Source organism: Pinus tabuliformis, chromosome X, assembly GCF_031772625.1.
Source record: "Pinus tabuliformis cultivar Carrire ecotype Pingquan chromosome X, CPIR1, whole genome shotgun sequence".
NCBI lineage: Eukaryota > Viridiplantae > Streptophyta > Pinopsida > Pinales > Pinaceae > Pinus > Pinus tabuliformis.
In genome coordinates this window covers 226096702-226117907 of record NC_142308.1, presented here as the reverse complement: position 1 = coordinate 226117907, position 21206 = coordinate 226096702, and the positions used below count along the sequence as shown (strand labels likewise).

Below are 21206 nucleotides of genomic sequence, written 5' to 3'. Positions count from 1 at the left end.
TATTTAACCGTTCAGAATCTCTTTTTCTCTTGAAATCTGCCATCCACATAAAATCGGCCTTAAACAAGACCTTATTTCTTACAAATAAATCCGATCGAAATTATCTTTTAATGGCTTTGCTTCTTTCAAAGTTGATCTCCCCTGACATTGTTTCAATGCATCTGCTTTAGGAAAGAGATTTATGGCTCGATACTGCAACCTCCATTTAGAAATTTGTATAATTAAATAGAAGACAAATAAAACTCAGCAAATGATTAATTTAAAATAAGTTGAAAATAAATTTTTGCTCTTGTTTTTTAGTGAACAAATAATTTATTTTATTTTATTTTTGTGAATGAATAATATCGGATTTTAATAGATATCATTTTGGGATTCATCACTTCCGGGGCTTGCCCTTCTTAACTATGACTTTTCGGGAGGTCACCCATCCCAGATCACCTTTGGCTCAAAGAGTTTTCTCCACAATCAAGCCCACTTAGCTTGCTACCCCATTTTCATTATTTTTGGTTAATCTTAATCATCCATATAAGTATTTTTATTTTGGAATGATGCTCTTAAGATTTTAATTTAATTATCAATAATTATTAGGTGGATGGTAGAGATTTAACCTTCTTGGAATATTCTAAAATATTAATAGTAGTAAATGTCATATGAAATGAGTTATAGTTTTTGTGACATGTGGTATTGATAGGTCATGGTATTGTAACAAATCCTATTTAGAGATGAAGAATCTTCATTGCAAACCGGAGGTAAACCTTAATGGATAAGAATTTTGTTCCATGTATTTTCTTGTTCCATGTATTTTCAAATGTATACACGTTTAACTTATATATTAATTCTTTTTATAAAAATAATAATTTAAAATAATGTTGTAATTTAGTTTTTTTTATTATTTTTTAAATTTCAATAATGTGAGATGTATTATTAAAGAAGTTTATTGATGATTTTTATGTATTGATGTTTATTGGAATTTACCATCCATTTCACTTATATGAGTCCAATAGTTTACTCTAATGGGAACCTCATTCCCATTTCTTTCTCAACATATCTACGAAGGTCATGTATGGCATACTCCTCAACAATTTTCATGTGATATGTTCAAGGGGAAATTATTGACTATGATAGCCCTAGTCATTTCTCCACCATTGTAAATAATGTAATTATTTGATTAAAAAAAATGGGGCCAAGTTTAGGGACACAAATTCCAGAGTTGATGGGGACTATTCCTAATTTTTATAGTTTTTTCTCAACCAGTGAGGATGGCAGGTGCACAAAAGAGGTTCAATGGCCACATCACCAATCATAGGGCATCCATTGGTGACTGGATACATGCAGGAGTGAGTTGGCCACCCACTGCAACAACAAAAAAGACACTAATAGACAAAAAATATGGGGGGACATAGAATTACATGACACCAATGTGATTGGCCGGCAATAACCTAGCCAGAAAAACACAAACAAAATGAAAAGTTATGGCCAAACTAGAAAATAACAACCTGGAGATGGGATTCGAGCAACTATAAGGGAGGCATAATAGGTAAAAATAAAGGGGGGAATGAACAATTACGAGGATACATAGGTAGAGAATGAACTAATAAAGTACATAGAGGAAAAACACTGGAGAAGAAAGAAATTGGAGTAGACAAGACAGGGACATTTAAGCTGAAGGTGATAATCACATTGTTGTTGAGGACCCATCACATTGTCACACAAGAGACGTGGGAATCTACACAGAAGGTGATCATCATATTACATTGAGGATCCTTCATGCAAATGCTAAAGAGGTTGTGATAACTTCCCAGAAGGTGATCATCATATTGTTGTTGGGGATATTTTCTTTTTGGATGTGACACTATAATTCACAACTGAGGATTTTTTCACATGCACTTGCTCAAGTTCTGGGAAGAAGCAGTCACGAAACCTCTTATAAAGCTACACTGGACAATTGACATGTGTCAATAGTAAAGTCGTTGAGGGAAAGCTTGGAAAATTATAGAGAGGAATTTTTGTGCACATCCTTGGACTGAAGAAAGCTGAAGGCAACAACATTTAAGAAGGAATCCTACTTTCTATTGTTGTCGTTCTATATTTTTGAGGTTGAGGGAGTAAACACATAGGACAACATCAAAACCACTTTGGAAGTTGGGATCTAGCCCTGCCAGCTTCAAAGAGGGATCTCTCTGTAAAATTTAGCTTTTTTTTTAGTGTAAATTTTAGGCTAGTTATGACTGTACTCATTGTTTTGATTTGAATTGTTTGGTTGATTAAACTATCATGATTCCATTGGGCTATGGAGTCTATAGATTAAACTAGATTTGGCATCAAATTTTAGAGGAGTTTCACAAGGCAAGCTAGGTTGTCCTATTTGGATCTTTCAGAATATTAGATGGATTGTGAAATAGAAGATAATGTAAGGTTCAGTAAAAATTAAGGAGCAATTAAGAATTCCTTAATTTGACTTCAGTAGAAAACATTAAAATCACCAACAGCAAGAATAGGGTGCTCTAAATAAAAAATCCTATTCCTCACAGTTTATGTTAAATAATTGAGATTTTTACAATAACAAAGAAAGAAAATCAATGTTTAAACAAATAAACAGTAGAAACACATCACCATTTGGCACACCACATGAATCTTGTGAAAGGTCTCTGTATTATTGATGCTCCAGTACTTTTAAAAATTACAATATGCAGAGGAAATTACATTTAGAAATCAACCCTTAATACTTCAAACTGTGAAGTATTTATACTAATAATTACAAAATCGTTGTCTCAATAGACAATGTATTATTAGCCTAATTAAAAACAATAATATTTATCTCTGGTAGAAAAATAGGCCATGTAGATAGCTAGAAGGAAAGGTGGCTTTGTTTTGGTGGATTTGGTTGCTGAGTTAACTTGAAACTGTGTTGCGTTGATGTGCTAATTGTTGTGTTGGCTGATGTGCTGGTCGTTTTCTTACTGCAACCAAATTACTTTTTTAGTCCAGTAAATCACAAAGTTCTTCCCATATCTTTTCATCGGGCATGGTTAATTTAATCACTCTCCGGTAAATCTCATCAACCTCTGCCTATTTTGCAAAAGTTGGCTTCGCTGTAAAAACATCTTTTACCTCATTCTGGATGTAGAAATCATTTTCCATGATTTCTAAAAATGCTTTTTGCTTTCATATTGCCCTTTATCCCACTCAACTTGGCACTGCTTCTAGCCATTTCTTTCATTTTCAAGACATATTCTTCTTGAGTGATCAATTTATCATCAATTACATCAATGTTAGGCAGCCCTTTCTAGATTAATGCTTCAATTCTGTTAGAAAACATGTTTACTTGCATCTCTAACGTTTCACATCTTTCCTCTAATTGATCAATGAGGTTCATTTTAGTCAATACTTTCTTGACTTCTAAAATAGTGGCAGTCCTGTCACTAACTCATAATTCTTCAAGCTCATATTTTGATTTGGAATTTAGAAATCTGATAATGTTGGAAGCTTCTGTGGGCATCTCTCCAAGCTTTTCTCTTGAACAATGGTTTCTGTGACTTTTTCCATTAACTCCTTTTGTTCAAAGATGATTTGGATAGATGGCCAAATATCATTCATAGAGTGCAAAATACCCATCCAAATGGTTTCCTTGGCTTGGGCCAAGGTCTGACCAATGGAGGTATCCTTTTCTACCTTCTACAATTTCTCCAATAATCTCTATGATAATTTTTGTACTTCAGCAAGATGCGAAGCTTCAGCTTTGGCTTTCTGTGCTTCTAGGGCTTTGAGCTGCCCCTACAAAGTCTTGTTCTCTTTTGATTGGATGGACATGTTCTCCAGTGTCTTTGTGACATGTTCAACACTTACGGTTTGAGTGGAAGAAGTATCTGGAGTGGTTGTCCCTGTTACTGGAATTTGGGAAATGGCTATGGCATCCAAGGGAACAATGGCCATCTTTTGATTACTTCTTTCTCCTTTATCATCTTCTCCATCTCTGCCTCCATCTGTCTAATCTGTATGTTTTGCTCTATAATCAGCTTCATCATGTTAGCCTTATGTGCCTCATTTTCTTCAGTGTCCTTGGTTAATGGATCCTTTGTGGCTGTGAGCTTAAGCTGCTTTCTTAATGTTGCAATATCCAAATTCTTCTTCTTGATAATCTCTTCTATAGCATTAACATCTTTAGGATCATATCCTATATTTACCACAAAATCATCCAAAGACTTGATCCTAGTATCATTTGCTAAGGAGTATACATTTTCCATTTTTAACTGTGACTGAACATTGGCAAATGAAACTTGCAACTTGGACAATCACATAGCAGTATTAGTCAATGTAGAAGATATGATTTCACCAGTTTGCTTATGCATCTCCATTTGATCAATGGGATGAATGTCTTTGGTGTTAAACTCAAATGTAGTGCTCTTGTAGTCTTCTTTTGTTTTGGCTGTGGAATTTGGGCCTCAAGGAAGGCCATTTTCATCTTTACATGCTCCGTGTCAAACATTGATAACAATCTACTCTGTGAGGTGGAGGTCTACTTCCAAAACTGATTATAAGTATTGTTTTTAAGAATCTCATTCTTCAGCTTAATTTATCTGTACCTATCAAAAGAATTCTTTTCCTTCTCTCCTTGGACATTCTGAGAATCCAACTCTGATTCCTTTTGACCCTGTAAGGATGAAGGTGCAGTAGAGGATGTTACAATTTTGATGCATGTAGGTGGTGAGTTTGTAAATATGATTGCAGCATGTTCTTCTATCTCTTTGTCTATTTCTATCCTAGGAGTCAATTTTGGTCTTTCCCTGTAGCTTATCCTAAAATACTTAGCTTCACTACCTATTGTTGATGAAGATCCCTCCTCCCTTTGTCTCTTACTTGTTTTCTCCTGAGGAGTGGAAGTCTGCAAACTGGAAGTAGAAAAGACTTGTTCTTCAGCTTCCTACAAGATGTTCTCCATCGATTCTAACTGATTAGCATACCTTTCTATCTCTGGCCTTGAGGTATGGATGTAGAGAGTACTTTTATTTTCTACTCTGAGCTTTGAAATAATACCACAAGGGTCATAAGACCATGTAAAACTTAGGCTGGACTTCATTTCTTTAAGAATTTTTTCTTCTTCTTCACATGTTGTCCTGGAATTGCATACAAATGAGCCCACCTATGTCTTTATACGAAACTGTGATTTCTTTTTAGCCACCACAAAATGAATATCATCAGAATTTAACATCTGTGTGATGTATTCTAGGGAAAAAAATCCTCATGGGGAGGTATTTAGGGAGTTTGTATGGTGCCAATTCGCAACCATAAACCCTAATTTCTGTATAGTTTGGGTATAAATACCAATCCCTAGTCTTAGCTTGATCTGTTAGATGTAGAATTCTTTTAATACCTTCACTAATAATGGGTTGTATTGAGTTTTTAAGAATGTTCATGACTCGGTGAAAAAACTTCTCAATAAACTGCTTGTAAGAAAATTCCTGCTGCTCTTTCATGACCAATGAGGTCCAAAAAATCATGGGCTGCTAGTTTCCTACATCATCAAGCTTCTGCATTGAAAAATTGAACTTATCTACTTGATAATAAAGGAACATGTAGATTAAAATGGAAGTGTAATTAAACATCTACTCTCTGAGGAATTTTATAAATTATTCATGAATTTTATTAACCAAGAATTGACTGAAATTAAATACAATGGATGGTTTACTATCTGTGGAAAATATGGAGAGGAATCCTAAAATGGGCTCATCTACCCACTAATCAGAATAATAACCCAAAATATAGGAAATTATAGATACAATTTCTTTAGCTTGATCAGGGAAGATGGAGGAAGGGTATGGAGGATTCTTCTTAGGTAGCTAGGCATTTTCAGGCAAGAATATCTCGAAAATTTTGGCTCTGGTAGCAAAATATAGCTTCTAATAGAGCTAAGTGAGGGATTCTAAGGAGAAAGGGGCACTATTTTCCAAATAGGAAGCTAGGATGATTTGATTTATATAATGAGCAATAATGATAAAGAGAATGTCACTAGATGGGGCCATGATAGCTCTTTGGGCAAGGACATAACAAGCCTGACATTTTTTGGTGAATTCAGGGGCTTAGAAGGTGAGAGGGAAGATATAATTAGGAAGTTTTGATTGCGAGAGTCCAATTTCATCAGTTTGGTCTGCATGCTTGTCTTCCAGCCAACAATACAACTCTAAAAAATCAGAGTCGCATTGGGTTTCACTAATCCGATAATCCATGTCAGTTAAAGGGATGTGATCTAAATCTATGGAGCAAGGGATTAATGGATTAACAGTCTTCTCTCAGGTTTTTCTCTTGGGAGGCATGACTGTATTAATGAAAGTAACAGTAAGAGAAAAGATGGCTTACAGGGAAATAGCTCAAGTTGAATGAATTGTTAAACAAAATACTAACAATTCAGATGAGGTTCAAATCGAGAGAATGCTTTGAAAGTGATCGTTGTGTCAAGTTGTGAATAACAGAGAATTAATAGTAAAAATGAGGAAAGTGAGAGGATGAGCAGTAAAAGGAGGAAATTGATGGTTCCTGAAAGCTTTTAAAAGGCAGAGCATGGTGAAATCCGTTGGAGGTTGTGTAGGACCGTTAAGTTTGAATGGTTACCTAGGAAGTGTGAATTTAATGTGGAACAATCATTTTCACCGGGAGAGCATTCAATTGGTTAACGGTTAGGTGACGTGGCGGAAGGTGAGAGGCGCGGGTATCGTGGTGGGGACACGGTGAAGTAGGCGAGGGGAAAGTGGTTTCGGAGGGGGTAGCGGGTGGTAAATTGGACTGTAATGGGGGGGTGCGAAATTGGGAAAGGGTGCCATGTTAGGATGGGGCCTCGCGGAAGAAACCGCATTTTCGGACCCCCCTCCCGATGATAAAGGCAGGATGGAGAGGGAGGGTGAAGAACAATACGGATCGTGCATCACGAGGGGGAGAGGACCCTAATGCTCTGACGACGTTATCCTTTAATCGAATACGACAAAGAGATTTGTCCATATACGCCTTATGATTTTTCCTTTTTGACTTAGGATAAAGGTGGAAGGTGAAAGATAAACAAAAAACACTTTATCGTATCATGCATATTTTTCCTTTTTTACAATGTCTTTAAACTTAGGATAAAATGGCATAGGCAAATATTTATAAAACCATCTAATTTACATACCCTTAACTAAGCTAACATTTTATTTTTCTAAGGGGTGCACTTAGACTAGCGAAACCCACATTATTTTCTTTTATAAAAAACTATCTAACATATCCCTTATTCTCCTATTGATTCAAATTAAACAATTGAATCAATGTCATTTTCTACCTAAGCACTGATTTACCAAGATTATACTGTTTGGCAAATCTTTATTCTCTAACCTAATTTACGTAAATTTAAACAAGTTTAACCATGATTGTACTGTATGATTAAACAACTAACTAGTCATTGTGGCATTTTAAACAAGTTGCACACAATCTTTATTTATCAATGATGAAGAAAACTATCTATCAGTAGTGGCATTTAGACTTGCAAAACTTTAAGTTTTATTTCTTTTTTATTTTTCTTTCTTTTGGTGGGGTTCAATCTTTTCTTCTTTTTCAATATTTTTGTTTTTTCTCTCTTTTTTTTATTTATACTATCTTTTCATTTTTTATTCTATTTTTTCTTTAACTTGGAAATAATTTGCAGATTGACAATTGTTTACAATATAGGATTCCTTAGATAAAATACTCAATCACCTTGAGATCCTATAAATTATAGAACCGTAACATCTATAACACACATAGTAGAAAAATAATATGGTTTAGCAATAGGAGTATTGAAAGAATTTCCTTCATGTGAGGACCATAATATTTAGATTCCTTGTGGGTTGGAGGTTGGAGATGGCCTTCTCTAGATTCCCTTCACAACCAAGGTGGAGATTGTTCCTTGAATTCACGATAATGAAAATCATGAAGTCTCCTTGCTTATTTTTTGGGTTTCTAAAATGAGTTTTGGACTCCCTTCATTGGGTGGAACTACTAGGTCTATATGATGAAAGGGTAGAGGTGAATCCTCTAGACTCCCTTGTGTTTGGTTGATGGTGGAGACCGAGGTCTCTAGAGTCTCTTATGCCTAATTGAGGGTGGAGACATAAGTATCTAGATTCCCTTATATTTATTGAGGGTGGAGGTGGTAGACCTCTAGATTCCTCAACTGAAGATTGACTAAAATATATTCAACTGGAAATGTTGGTCTCATCCATTGAGCATACCTCTTCAATTCTGGAATCTGGCTTAGGGGTTATGGGGCTGCAAGAAAAACAACAGTGCAACCAAATCTATAGTTGGGAAGAGAGTTGCAATCGTTGACTCAATTTCCCTGTCTTATTTTATGATAAGCATCTATCATAATTGAAGTGATCAATGAGTTTCATGTTTATATTGTTGGAATGGTTTATGTGTTATATTCATTGTGTAAAAGATGCCTTCTCATGGAATTGGAATTGCTCATGTTATGATTATACTTAGGCTATTGATTTGATTGTAGATGTTTGCATAATTGGATCCTTGCCTAATGCTATGACAAATAGCTTGATATATATATATATATATATATATATATATATATATATATATATATATATATATACTAAAAAAATCCTACATGTTGTAGTCAAACCCTTAAGTTAACAAATTATATGTATCACAGGCCGCAACATAGTCATTGAGGGACTGATTGTAGTTACCATGGAAATCCCTGGGCTACAAGGGCATAGATGAGCATTTATAGATTTCTCCTGCACAACTTCCTGCTCCATATGTTTTTCAGGGACCGTGTTTACTTTATAGTTTTCCTTCTTAGTAGACCGAGGTCCAATCTTGTTTAGTTTAAAGATATCATATTGCTTAGCTGTCAAAATAATTCCTGACTAAATTATTGCGATTATGAAAACTTTTATAATGATTGTTTTTGTGATTTCAAATAAAAAATTGTGGCCAATTTGATGTGACTCAAGAATATTTTTATCCAAGAAAGAAATAATGATAAGCATGGCTACAAAACAACCCATCAAAATGAAATGGACTTCGTTGTCATAGATAAAATTAGAGGAAAAACTACTTGCCATAACAAATAGCATGTTGATGTTAGCAATCAACTTGTGTTGAAAGGATGGCTTAGTTCGTTAAACTCTCTAAAAGACCACCTTGACCATTATACCACGTTAGTGATGCTACCATGCTTCGTCAGTCATAAAGTTATCTTACATGCTTAAAATAAAGATATACCAACATGAAAATAATAAGAATTGTAGTGAGTATTACCTTGATCTGAAATACACCATATTGATTCCCTTGATCTTGATTATGTACCTACAAGCAGTTGTCAAGAGTCAAAAGAGACAAAGATCAAAGAACATGCTCCACTATCCTAGACTAATCAAACATCCAAACTGAATAGGACCAATTCAAATTTGGACGATGAGCATATGGAATATTTTTAGGACCTGAAAATGTGCAAAGTTAATATGTTTGTTCATGTTCTACTTGCAATACATTAAACCTAAATTCAACCTATTTTGAATTATTAGAAGTTGCTCGCTATAAAAAAAGAGTGTCAAGTGGATCTCCCTATATTTCTAATTGGTCGCGTTTTACGTGGTATGTAGCGTGAAAAGAGAAAATAGGGTTTTTTTAACATGGACCTATTCTGAGCACTATGTTTTCTACATGGGAACATTTCAAGTGGGCCGATAGACTAGCCAACGATCACTTTTCCTGAAGATAGATCTTGATAAGGGTTAATATTAAATTGATTGGTCTTTCATTTAAAAGATGTTGATTAATTTTGATTTTGGTCCATGGAACACCCTCTTCGTTAATGCACTGACATTTCTATTGTTAATAATGTCTTATCTCTATTCCCCTCATGTAGCCATGTGACATGGATACCCCTTAACAATTTATTTTATGTTTCAATGAAGAATTATTTGGGTTATTTGTTAATATTTTTCTTATCTCCAAGGATAGATTTAAAACATTATTCTCTTCAATTGTTCAAATATGTTTAACAACCATTTATAGGTGAATCCCTTAACTAGGGCTCAGTTGATGGATATCTTCCACTTTTACACTTTCTTGTCTACTTCAAGTGTATAGTCCCCAAGTGATGAAAGCTCTAAACATATGGGACAACACAGATTCTATTAATTGGAATGATGACCAGCCAAAAATCTTATTTGGTCCAAAAGTTGAAGGAAAACAACAGGAAGGGGTGTTCCTCCTTTGTATGTTAGCCTAAATATTCTTGATAAGATCCTCCATAATTCTATGTTATATTCAGGGGCTTCCCACAACTTAATGCCTAAAGCTGTTATGGAGAAGTTAGGACTTGATATTACCAAACCTTACAAAGACCTATATTCCTTTGATTCTAGTAAAGTAAGATGTCTATGTCTCATAAAAGACTTGTGTGTTACTTTAGATCAAATCCCAACCAAAAGTCTGGTAATGGATATAGTGGTTGCAGATATTCCCCCTAAGTATGGCATGCTATTGTCAGGCTCATGGGGAGCAAAATTACAAGGAACCCTACAGATGGATATGAAATTTGCCACCATACCAGTTTTTGGGCAGCAAAGAAGATTATATAGGGAAACCTTGATGAAATTCATGGTGAGTAGTGAAGAGAAATCTCACAACTATCCTCTTTATTCTATCCACTCAGGTTTAGACTCTTTCATTCTTTATAATGATGGAGATATAAACACTCAGGTGATCAAACAAGAAACTGAGATTCCTAAAATAAATCCAAAACAAACCCAAATAATAGAACAAAACACTCTTCCAGAACCTCTTTGGAACATGAGTTTTGATGGATCTTGTAGAAAATATGATTCTGGAGCAAGAATTTGGGTAGTAAACACAGGGAACAATCATGCTGAAGGAAATTCATACAAGCTCAACTTCCAATGTACCAATAACATAGTGGAGTATGAATCCCTTATATTAGGATTGCAATTGTTGAAGCAACTAGGTACCAAGAGGATCTCCATTCAAGGAGATGTTGAGTTAGTTATAAAACAAATTAAAGGTGAGTATTAAGCTAAACATGCTAGAATGATAGCATACATGAACGTTGTGCTTGATTTTTTAGAGATTTTTTTGGATTATTGCCTTTCTGCAATCCCTGGAAAACAAAATATCATTCCAAATACTATGTCCTTTTCAGCCAACTCCTCTAAAATGCCTTACCCTAATCGAGAATATACAATGGAAGTGAAACATCGACCAGTTGTAACTAATAGCATGAAGTATTTGTAGGTGTTTGGCAGTGATAAACAAATTGAAAGTTCTCTGCAATCTAAAGATGAGTTTCAAGATGATAGTATTGATTTGGAATCTGAAGTATAAAATCAAATAGTTGTACATTCTAATATAGAAAGGCAGATAGAAAAATTAGATGTAAATATACACATAGATAAAGTTGTAAATAAATTATAACTGCTTGAGATAGATCCAAAAAAGGAAGAATTTGAAACACTTCAACTAAAAGATAATATTTTACCTAGAGGTCTTGTTCCACTAGAATAATTATTTGATTTAAATTATGTGGAAAAAAAGCCTAAGATTGAGCCCACAGGAGAAGCAGTAGAAGAATGTAACATAGGCAATGAAAAAGATCTCAAAATCATAAAGTTGTCTAAAACACTCCCAACTACTAAAAAACAAAAATACAATTGTTGTATTCAAGGAATTCAGTGATGTTTTTATCTGGAGCTATGAAGATATGAAAACATATGATACAAAGATTATACAACACAAAATTCCAATTAAAGAGGATCATAAACCATTTAAACTAAAACTTCGAAGAATAAATCCTATACTGATGCCTTTAATTGAGAAAGAAATTAAAAGAATGTATGACTCTAAAATCATAGTTCCTCTTAGGTACTCTAAATGGGTTTCCAATATTGTGCCAACTAGGAAGAAAATAGGTGAAATCAGATTGTGCATAGATTTTGGAAACCTTAAAAAAGTTTCCCTAAAAGACAACTACCCTTTACCAAAAATGGATCATATTCTACAGAAAGTAGTTGGGTCTTCTAGGATTTCTTTACTAGACGGTTTCTTGGGTTATAATAAGGTTTTAGTTCACCCTGAGGATCAAGATAAAACATCCTTTACTACTCCATGGGGTACCTTCATGTATGTGAAAATTCCCTTTGGGTTAATGAATGTTGGGGTCACATTTCAAAGAGAAATGGGTATTGCTTTTGCTGATGAAATTGGCAGGTTTATTGTGATCTATCTAGATGACATTAATGTTTATTGCGATCTATCTAATGCCTCTTGAGGGTTGGAAAGTGTCAGAGGGAGAGCCATTAACGAGAATGGAGAAGAAGGTCGTGGAGATGAGGGACATGATCTATTGAATCTAGTGGGTGCTAAGACCAAAAGCTAGGAGGATGCTTTTGGAGTAATCCTAATTGAGGTTGTCAAAGGCCTTGGACATATCTAACTTTATGAGTATTCCAGGATTTCTTGAGCCATTTGAGAGAGTGGATGACTTCATGTTCTATAATTATGCCGTAAAGGATATGTCTCCCTTCAACATGGTCAGATTGCTCTGGGGATATAAGTGAGGGGAGAATGGGCTTCAAACCGTTAGCAATGAATTCAGTGATGATTTTGTAAATAACATTTCACAGAGTTATGGGATGGTATTTACTTGGTGATGTTGCATTGTCCTACTTGGGTATCAAAGCTAGGAAGGTGGCATTGAAGGCTGGAAGGATGTTTTTGTTGATCCTTGATACTTCAACAATTGCATGGATTTCACTATCAAGGAAGTGACAAAATTGTTTGAAGAAGGTGACGATGAATCCATATGGTCCTGGAACCTTTCTTTCTTCCATCTGGTGGAGGGCCTCCATAATCTCTGTTTTTGAAACAAGGCTAATAAGCGTTGTGTTCTGATCCTTGGCAACTAGTTTAGGGATGTTTGTTATGATCTGGTTGATAGCTTCCCTACATTAAGGAAGAGGATCTTACACAATATTTGTAAATTAAGTTACCAGTTCCTTCTCAATGTCCTCATGTTTCTCCACGGTTTTTCCTGCTTCATTACGAAGAGAGGTGATGTGATTTACAACCCTGTGTTGTACTGTTGATCTATGGAAGAATAAGGTCTTTCATTCCCGTCTTTGAGCCAACTGATCTTTAATTTTTTTCTTCCAGTATATATCCTCTTATTTGTAGCATTCCTCCGGCTATTTGGTAAGAGTTGCTTCCTTCCCTTCAACCTACTCAGTGTGTTCATTCAAAATAATCTCTTTTTGAAGGGTAGACATTTCCTTTTATAAAGTACTTTTTTCATCAAAGATGTTGCCCAATTGGTCCTTGTTCCACTTTTTAGGAGGAGTTTGATCTGTTTGAGATTTTTTTGGAAAGCATACAATTTAGATCCTCTGATGTTGCTCATTCCTTTCCACTAACTTTCAATTTTATATATGAGAATGGGATCTAAGAGTCAAGATTGTTTAAACCTATAGGTGCACTCAAGAGGCTTTTCAAAGGTTCTCTATGACAGTGATATGGGTCATTGGTTTGATCTCGATGAAGAGACAATCTCTGTAGAGATCTCATGACCTCCAGTGATGATTTGTCCTGCCACCAGAAAGAAATCTAGGTGGGAGGAAATCTGCACCAAACACCCTCTTTTGTTATTCCAAGTGAAGAGGCCATTGGTGGTCTTCATGTCGACCATTCTTGTTTATTCTATGAAGTTCCTTAGGCCGTCATATTCAGGCTCCAAATGTTTCCTACCTCCATTTTTTCTCTCAATGAAGTGATGATGTTGAATTATCCTCTCATTATCAATTTGTATGGTTATAGATGGTCCTTTAAGGAGTGTAGGTTCTTGAGCATGTCCTTTTTTTGGATGGGGCTTGAGGTCCATATACGTTGGATAGGAGTCCATGCAAATTTATGCCTGGAAAGTGAAAGGATGCGGTGAGGACAAAAGGATTCATAGGCAGAAATTCCATACCTATTTGTGAGGGATCCTAGGAAATCCTTAAACCACCCAAAGCTCCTTCTGCATCCACCATCATGCTTCAAGATTTCTTCTATAACTTTTCCATTATGGATTCAAATTCTTTAATGGAGAATTTTGTTTCTTCGATTAACATGATTTTCAAGAGATCCAATTTGATATTTTGCATAGAATACTTTTCTTGGAGGGGTTATTCAGACCCTGTGTGTTCTAGGAGATTATCTTCATGGGATAATGGTGGTTTGAGAGGAGTACATATTGATATCTTGTATTTTCCTAAGTCAACGAACATCCTTCCTAAGGTGTCCAATCTCTGAAGTGTTGATTTTCGTCCTCTTTTACTGAAATCTTTGTTGCTCTTCTTTCCATATTTGGTGGTGATGGTTTGAACCCCCAGCTGCATTTTGGCTTTGGATTTTTGTAGCATGATGACCAGAAGTTTTATATGTTTGGGAGGGATGGTGCTCATAGAATTCTCGCAGCAAGCATCTTCTGGGGCCATTGGATATAGTCCTCCAAGATCAGTAAATTACTCATCCTCGACCATTTGGATATCCTCTTCTTGTTGTGGAGTGCCCCACTAATCTGTGATGACAACATCCATTGATTGTTTTGACTGTTCTTATGGTTGTTCCGAAGGATCCTCTGGAAGGTTGCCTAATGCCTCAATGCTATTACTGGGTAATTTGACATTTGGGAGCTACGAAGGTGCTAGATTTCTTGGTGTGACATTGCTTGGAGGGGATCTCCATGGATCCATCAACATCTACTGGGTTAGAGTTCTTTGGGTCTGGTTGGGATCATTCAAGGGACAATCCCTAAACAGCTTCCCATGTTGGTGGCATTTCCTACACTAAAAAGGAGCATGTTTGTAGTCTAGGATATGAAACGAATCTCTATCTTTCGACTCTAGGGAAATGGCTTCCAAAAGGGATCTAAAGATGTTCATGTAGACATAGATTCTAGAATAGGAGGTTTAGAAACCTTGTCTAGTTTTCTACGAAAGGAAAACAAATTTTCCAAGATTGTTTCCAATATCTTGTAGAGTTTTTGGATCCCAATATTTGTATGGCAAGGATAACATGTGGAGCCAAATGGGAGCCCAAGAGAAATCTTCTTTATCCTGATTAAACCTGGCTATCCATTATCGCATGTAAAGACCGGTTGAATTGAAGAAGTGGGGATCACCTTTCATGACCTCTCTTAGGTATGCTTGGTGAGTGAAGAATAGCTTGGATTCGAGATGATGTCATAGTCTGCATTAGGTTTCCAACTCTGTGCAATCCAATGCAGGAGGGCCTTTTGATTGGGCTAGATCCCAATTAAGCTTTAGATTAGGGTGTTGTCTTGCATGAACTAGATATTGTTGTTAAGTATTGTCAGGGGAACATGGATGTGTGAGATCTCCAATGATTTCGTGAGGCATGTCCTAGTATTTCCTTAGCAGAGGTTGCAGATTGTTTTGGCTCTGTGTAGGTCGATGAAACCACAGGGATTGCATTAGTTGATTTGGAGTTTTGTAGATCAACTTTTGCAAAGTTTGGTAGGCTCGAAGAGAGTCAAGGGTCGGTTGCATTATGCTGGTCGAGATGCCAAGGGAGGATGGAGGGACTAGCCCCCGCCCTCCCAGATTTGACATGTAAGCTGGGGATTAGATGCAAACGAAGGTTAGGGTTCTCAGAGAAGGATGAGATACACGGATTAAGGTTCGAAGGAGGGCAAGGTTGGAGAGCTCATTGAACACCTTCGATAGAATTCAATGTAAATATGATATCACATGTTTCATATTGATACGATAATCATGAGCAAAAAGCAATCTTGCTTCATTATAAAATTTTGTATTATTTAAAGAGAGGGCCATAAAATACAAATTTTATAGTTTAAATCAATTTTCAATTAAAATATTTATATGTTTATATAAAAACGCAAAATTGAAGTTTTGATATAAGTTACTTGCGATTAATTAATTTAAATAAATTATAATAAATGTAGTTATAAATTAAATTGCTAATAAATATTAATGGGTATCAATTCCTATAAATATAAAGCACTCTTTTGATGATATATCTCATATTGCCAAAGATTGGAAAAACCAAAAAGAAATAAATAAATTATTATTATTATTATTATTATTAAAATGAATTAATATATAAGTTAAACATAAATAAATTTAAAAAAAAACATGTTTAAATTAATAATAGACTTTGTAACAATAACATGGCTTATCAATGTATGGCATTGTACCTTAAAAAAATAAGGTGACTTATGAATACCACATGTATAAAACCGATAACTCATTAATGACACTTATTTATATGAATTTTTTCCAAGTAATCAATTTAATTAAAAAACTAGAAAATAAATAACCATATATAAATATAATTCCGGATTCAAAATTCCTATCAATACTTTTGGAACCCATCAACATCTCAAGTTATTATTTTGTGAAAAAAAATGGAAACATTATTATTGGTACATATTACTTGGTAAAATGAATATATAACTATATTTATAGTTATGTGGGTTGAAATAAAAATTATATTTTATTTTGTTTTCAACCCAAGTAATTATAAATATAGTTATTGAGCCTATAGCCTTATTCTACAGCAGAGTATGATGTGTAACACTACAGCTAATATGATGTCTAAATTTTGGTTATATCAATAAACAAACAAACAAACAATTAACTATATAAATATTTAAATAATATCCACTCATAAAAACAAATTTACACCTGGAAAAAAATTAGATTCTTGTTTTTAAGATAAATCTATACGGAAATATTAATTCTACCCAGTAGAATGTACCAATAACAATGTTTATTTATTTTTCACAAAATAATAAATCTGAGAAGTCATCGGTTCCAAAAGAATGGATCGGAATTTTGAATGCGTAACTCATACACAAAAGGTCAATTAAATGCGATACTGATCAAGATCAAGAGACCTAATACCCATGAACTGTGAATTACTTTACTAGCGAATAGCATTATTTACACCGCTGAGCAACGGAGAAAACAGAGAACGCAAAAGGCAATGCGATACTGATCAAGATCAAGAGACCTAAGACCAATGAACTGTGAATCACTTTACTAGCGATATAGCATTATTTACACTGCTGAGCAACGGAGAGAACAGATAACGCAAAAGGCAATGCGATACTGATCAAGATCAAGAGACCTAAGACCCATGAACTGTGAATCACTTTACTAGCGATATAGCATTATTTACACTGCTGAGCGATGGAGAGAACAGAGAACGCAAAAGGCAATGCGATACTGATCAAGATCAAGAGACCTAAGACCCATGAACTGTGAATCACTTTACTAGCGATATAGCAACGGAGAGAACAGAGAACGCAAAAGGCGCGCGCATCAGAAAATCCACCCTCCTTATATGCGCGGCGATGGCCGAGCAGTATTAAAATGAATGTCTCGCGCTCTATCTCTTCAATGCTTTAGCCACGTATTCAACTACACGTTTCACCATCGCTTCTTCATACCTGCAGAGAGTCCGGGAATATGAAGAATAGATGTACAGACCTACAATTGAAGAAACATTAAGCGTATAAACGTGGTAGAAACCAATAAAAATAATTAAGAACAAAAATAAAGCTGAGGAGGCAAGAGTAAGTTACCAACCCGTTGGTGTCGTCTTGCAGTGACCACCCAGAGAGATTGGACAGTGCGAAGAGAGCAGCCTTCCACTCATGGATTTCTTGCGAGCTGTATTCCCCACGGCTCTCATGCCCCTGGAATGCCTCAGCAAATGGACCACCATGAGATTTATCTGGATACCGAACTTGAGAAGGACTGACATTGTAAAACAGCGGGACGGCTATGACCGACCCCTTCTTCCCCTTTTCCTGTATTTGGCGTGCGATAAGAGAGACTTCTCGGAGGCACGAGGCAGATTCTGCGTAATTGGTGGAGAATATGGGAATCAGAATGCGACTGTTCTCAATAGCGTGGTGTAAGCCTATGGAGATGTCTTTTCCCCTCGGAAGATCATATGTGTCAAGGAATACTCGGAAACCTGCGCTGTCGAGGGCGTGGTACAGATGGTCAACGAAGCCTTTTCTCACATCACGGCCTCTGAAACTGAGAAATACGTCGTATCCTCTGTTGGTCGTCGTCTCTCTTCCGCCATTAGAATGGAAGCAGTGAAGGAGGAGATGAATGGCGGCCACTGCAATCACAATTGAAGCGGCGAAGTAGGTGATGTATAGTGGGGTGAAGGAGGAAAAAAACACGACCTCACAGAACATGACTGTTTCAGATTAATGAAGGAAATTAATATGTATTCAAACAAAATGCGTAGAGTTTCTTTATTTATGAGCTTTCATCGTCTGATATCTTCCGCTGTGACTTTACTCGTCTCACAGCTGGAGCTAAGAATCCTAGTCTTACATTTGGCCTACATCTCCGAAGGTTTTTGTTTCTACGACTCTAGTGATGTTACATGACAATGTGACACTGAGAATCGTAATCTTACGTTGGTCGGACGAAAGTCTTTAGTCATCCCACCGCTGAAGCAGAGAAATTTCCTCGTACTACGATTCTCCAAAACTTTTTGTCTACGACTTTAGTAATCATAACTTTTAAGGTAGTCTTACACTTGGTCCCACAGCTCCAAAACTTTATTTCGGAGTTGACGCTTATACACGACTTTGGGCCTTATACTCTTGGTTGAAATTCCAAAACAGATTTATGGGTCAAATTTGTAGCACCTCCCCGATCTGTCTTAACAGTTTACAGAAAGGAAAGGATTTTGATAATTTTGCAAATTTTCGATCCCGTGACAGGTAATTTGTCTCTCAAATTCTATCCTTAACTCACAGATCTAAAATTTTATATTGGGCTTTGTGTTTATACGCCCGTTCCAAAGCGTTAGTTTTGATTTTTGATTTATAAGTTAGTTTCCAAATTTAATTTTAGGGTGAATAATATATATATATTAAGTATTATTTTGGGATTTAACTGTGTTAATTAAGTCATTCATCTATGACTATTTTTATGAGATTCATTTATGACCATTTTCATGAGAGGTTGTCGTCACTAACTAATTTCTCATGATTTTTGAATAGTTAATTTTGCACTCATTGCATCTGGTTTGAATAGTTCACTTACCATTCATTGCATCATCGGGTTTGCATAGTTCACTTCCCATTCATTGCATCATCAGGGTTGAATAGTTCACTTAGAAGTGAGATTGAAACTAGTGAACTAAATCACATAGCCTCAATCATCACTTCCGGGGCTTGCACCGGGTAAACCGGACTTCGAGGGAGGTCACTCATCCCAGATGACCTCTTGCTCAGGCGCTTAACTGTGGAGTTTTACCCTCGATCAAGCCCACTTAGCTTGCTACTAGTTAATGGGTGGAATAATGTTGTCATTAGCCATACACCAAGTTGGTATATGAGATCCTTTGGGACAAGAGACAAAGAACTTATCTCCTCACAATGATTTGACCAAAATATACATACTCTATCCCTCTGATTTTAAACCTGTAACCTTTTAAAAAAAAACATATACTTTTAACCATTAAACCCACTCAAACAATATATTATTAATCTAACTTTAATTAAAACATTAAACTTATACTACTACTCCAAAACTTTATCTTCGACTTTGGGCCTACACAGCAGCCCCAAAACTTTATCTCGTACTTTGGGCTTATACACTTGATCAGTGTCCCACACATCCAGAATTTTATTTCGGACATTGGACTTAAACACTTGTCCCACAACTCCAAAACTTCATCTAGGACTTTGGGCTTGTACACTTTGGTTTCAAATATGAGTGGAATTTGATGAGAAAATGATTTGTAACACGTTGATTTTCCCACATAATACTGTTTAAAAATTGATTAAATCATTAAAAATTCTTCGTTAAAACTGTGAAGATGAGTCGAGGAGTTATGGAATTAGTCAAAATTTCATAGATAATTTCGTTTTGAAATTCTTCCCTTAGTCTTGCAACTTCAAAACCTTATTTGAAACTTTGGGCTTATACAGTTGGTCTCACCGCTCAAATCCCATATTGGATGTATGTGCATGCCCACCGGCTCGTAGAACCCATGGATCTATTATCCTCATTGATGGATGCTAATTATCCATACAATCTTGATGGATCGTTTTTAAACTGTGTAGCCTGCCTAAATTCTCAGTGATACGTCCCATCAAAATTATTCCACATAGCCTGGTTAAGTTCTCAGCGATACGTCCCATCTAAATTATCTTTAGTGGCGCTGTTGTTTGATAAAGAATTATTCCGGTTAAATTCTCAGTGATACATCCCATCAAAATTATTCTTATGTCGCAATAAAAAGATGTTTGAACATAATAAATGATAAGAATTTTTTTTTAAATTTTGTAAAATTGGTTAATATATTATTACAGTAGTATAATCATATTATAGTATAATCATATTATAAATATTAATATGATTGATATAATTTAAAGTTTCATAAATATAATAATTAAAAAATTAATGCAATAAGAGGAATGTTTTACTAATGTACACATTTACTTTATTAATCATGTATAAAAAGTTTATGAGTCAATTTTAACTTTAAAAAAATGAATTATAAATAATAATGAAGAACTTATTAGAATTGGAATAATCTCAAATCCCTAGAAAATTGGATGGCACAAATCTAATTTTTTAAATTTATTAAAAGTAATGGACCATTTTGCTAAATAAAATTTGCTTATATATAAATAAATGTTATAAATAATAATGAAGAACTCATCATGGAGGAACTTATTAGAATTGGGATAATCTAAGTTTTTTGAATTTATTAAAAGTCAATGCATCCTAATAAACTCTTTAATACACTACAACCAGCTTTTGATAAGAGTTAAGACCAAGCATATATATTCCCTTGAGAATCAATCTAGGCTGTCAATTTTTTTTTGTTAAAAGTCAACAGGTCTTAATCCACCTTAAGTTGAAATAAGAAGCCTTTGACAATTAGATATAACTATTTTATAAATATTATAAATATGTTAGTTATAATATGATTCAGATTTAAACCTAAACAATTATTATTATATCAAGCATAATTATTTTATAAATCACACAAATAGATTAGTGTCAACATTTCTCCTATTTAAATCTAATCAACTAAATAACCTAAATTATTCACCAAACCACTTAAACAAATTATTCACCAAATCACTTAGCTAA

General features: G+C 35.1%; 1 protein-coding gene across 1 annotated transcript; it reads right to left on the bottom strand.

Moving 5' to 3' along the window:
* Nucleotides 1-17454: 17454 nt before the first annotated feature.
* On the bottom strand, nucleotides 17455-18280 carry LOC149139170 (toll/interleukin-1 receptor-like protein). The gene is made up of 2 exons (XM_089450620.1): nucleotides 17655-18280; nucleotides 17455-17515 (listed from the first exon to the last, which is right to left on the bottom strand). Exons 1-2 carry the CDS (start codon nucleotides 18278-18280, stop codon nucleotides 17455-17457), a joined length of 687 nt encoding a protein of 228 aa, XP_089306746.1.
* Between the last annotated feature and the right edge of the window lie 2926 nt (nucleotides 18281-21206).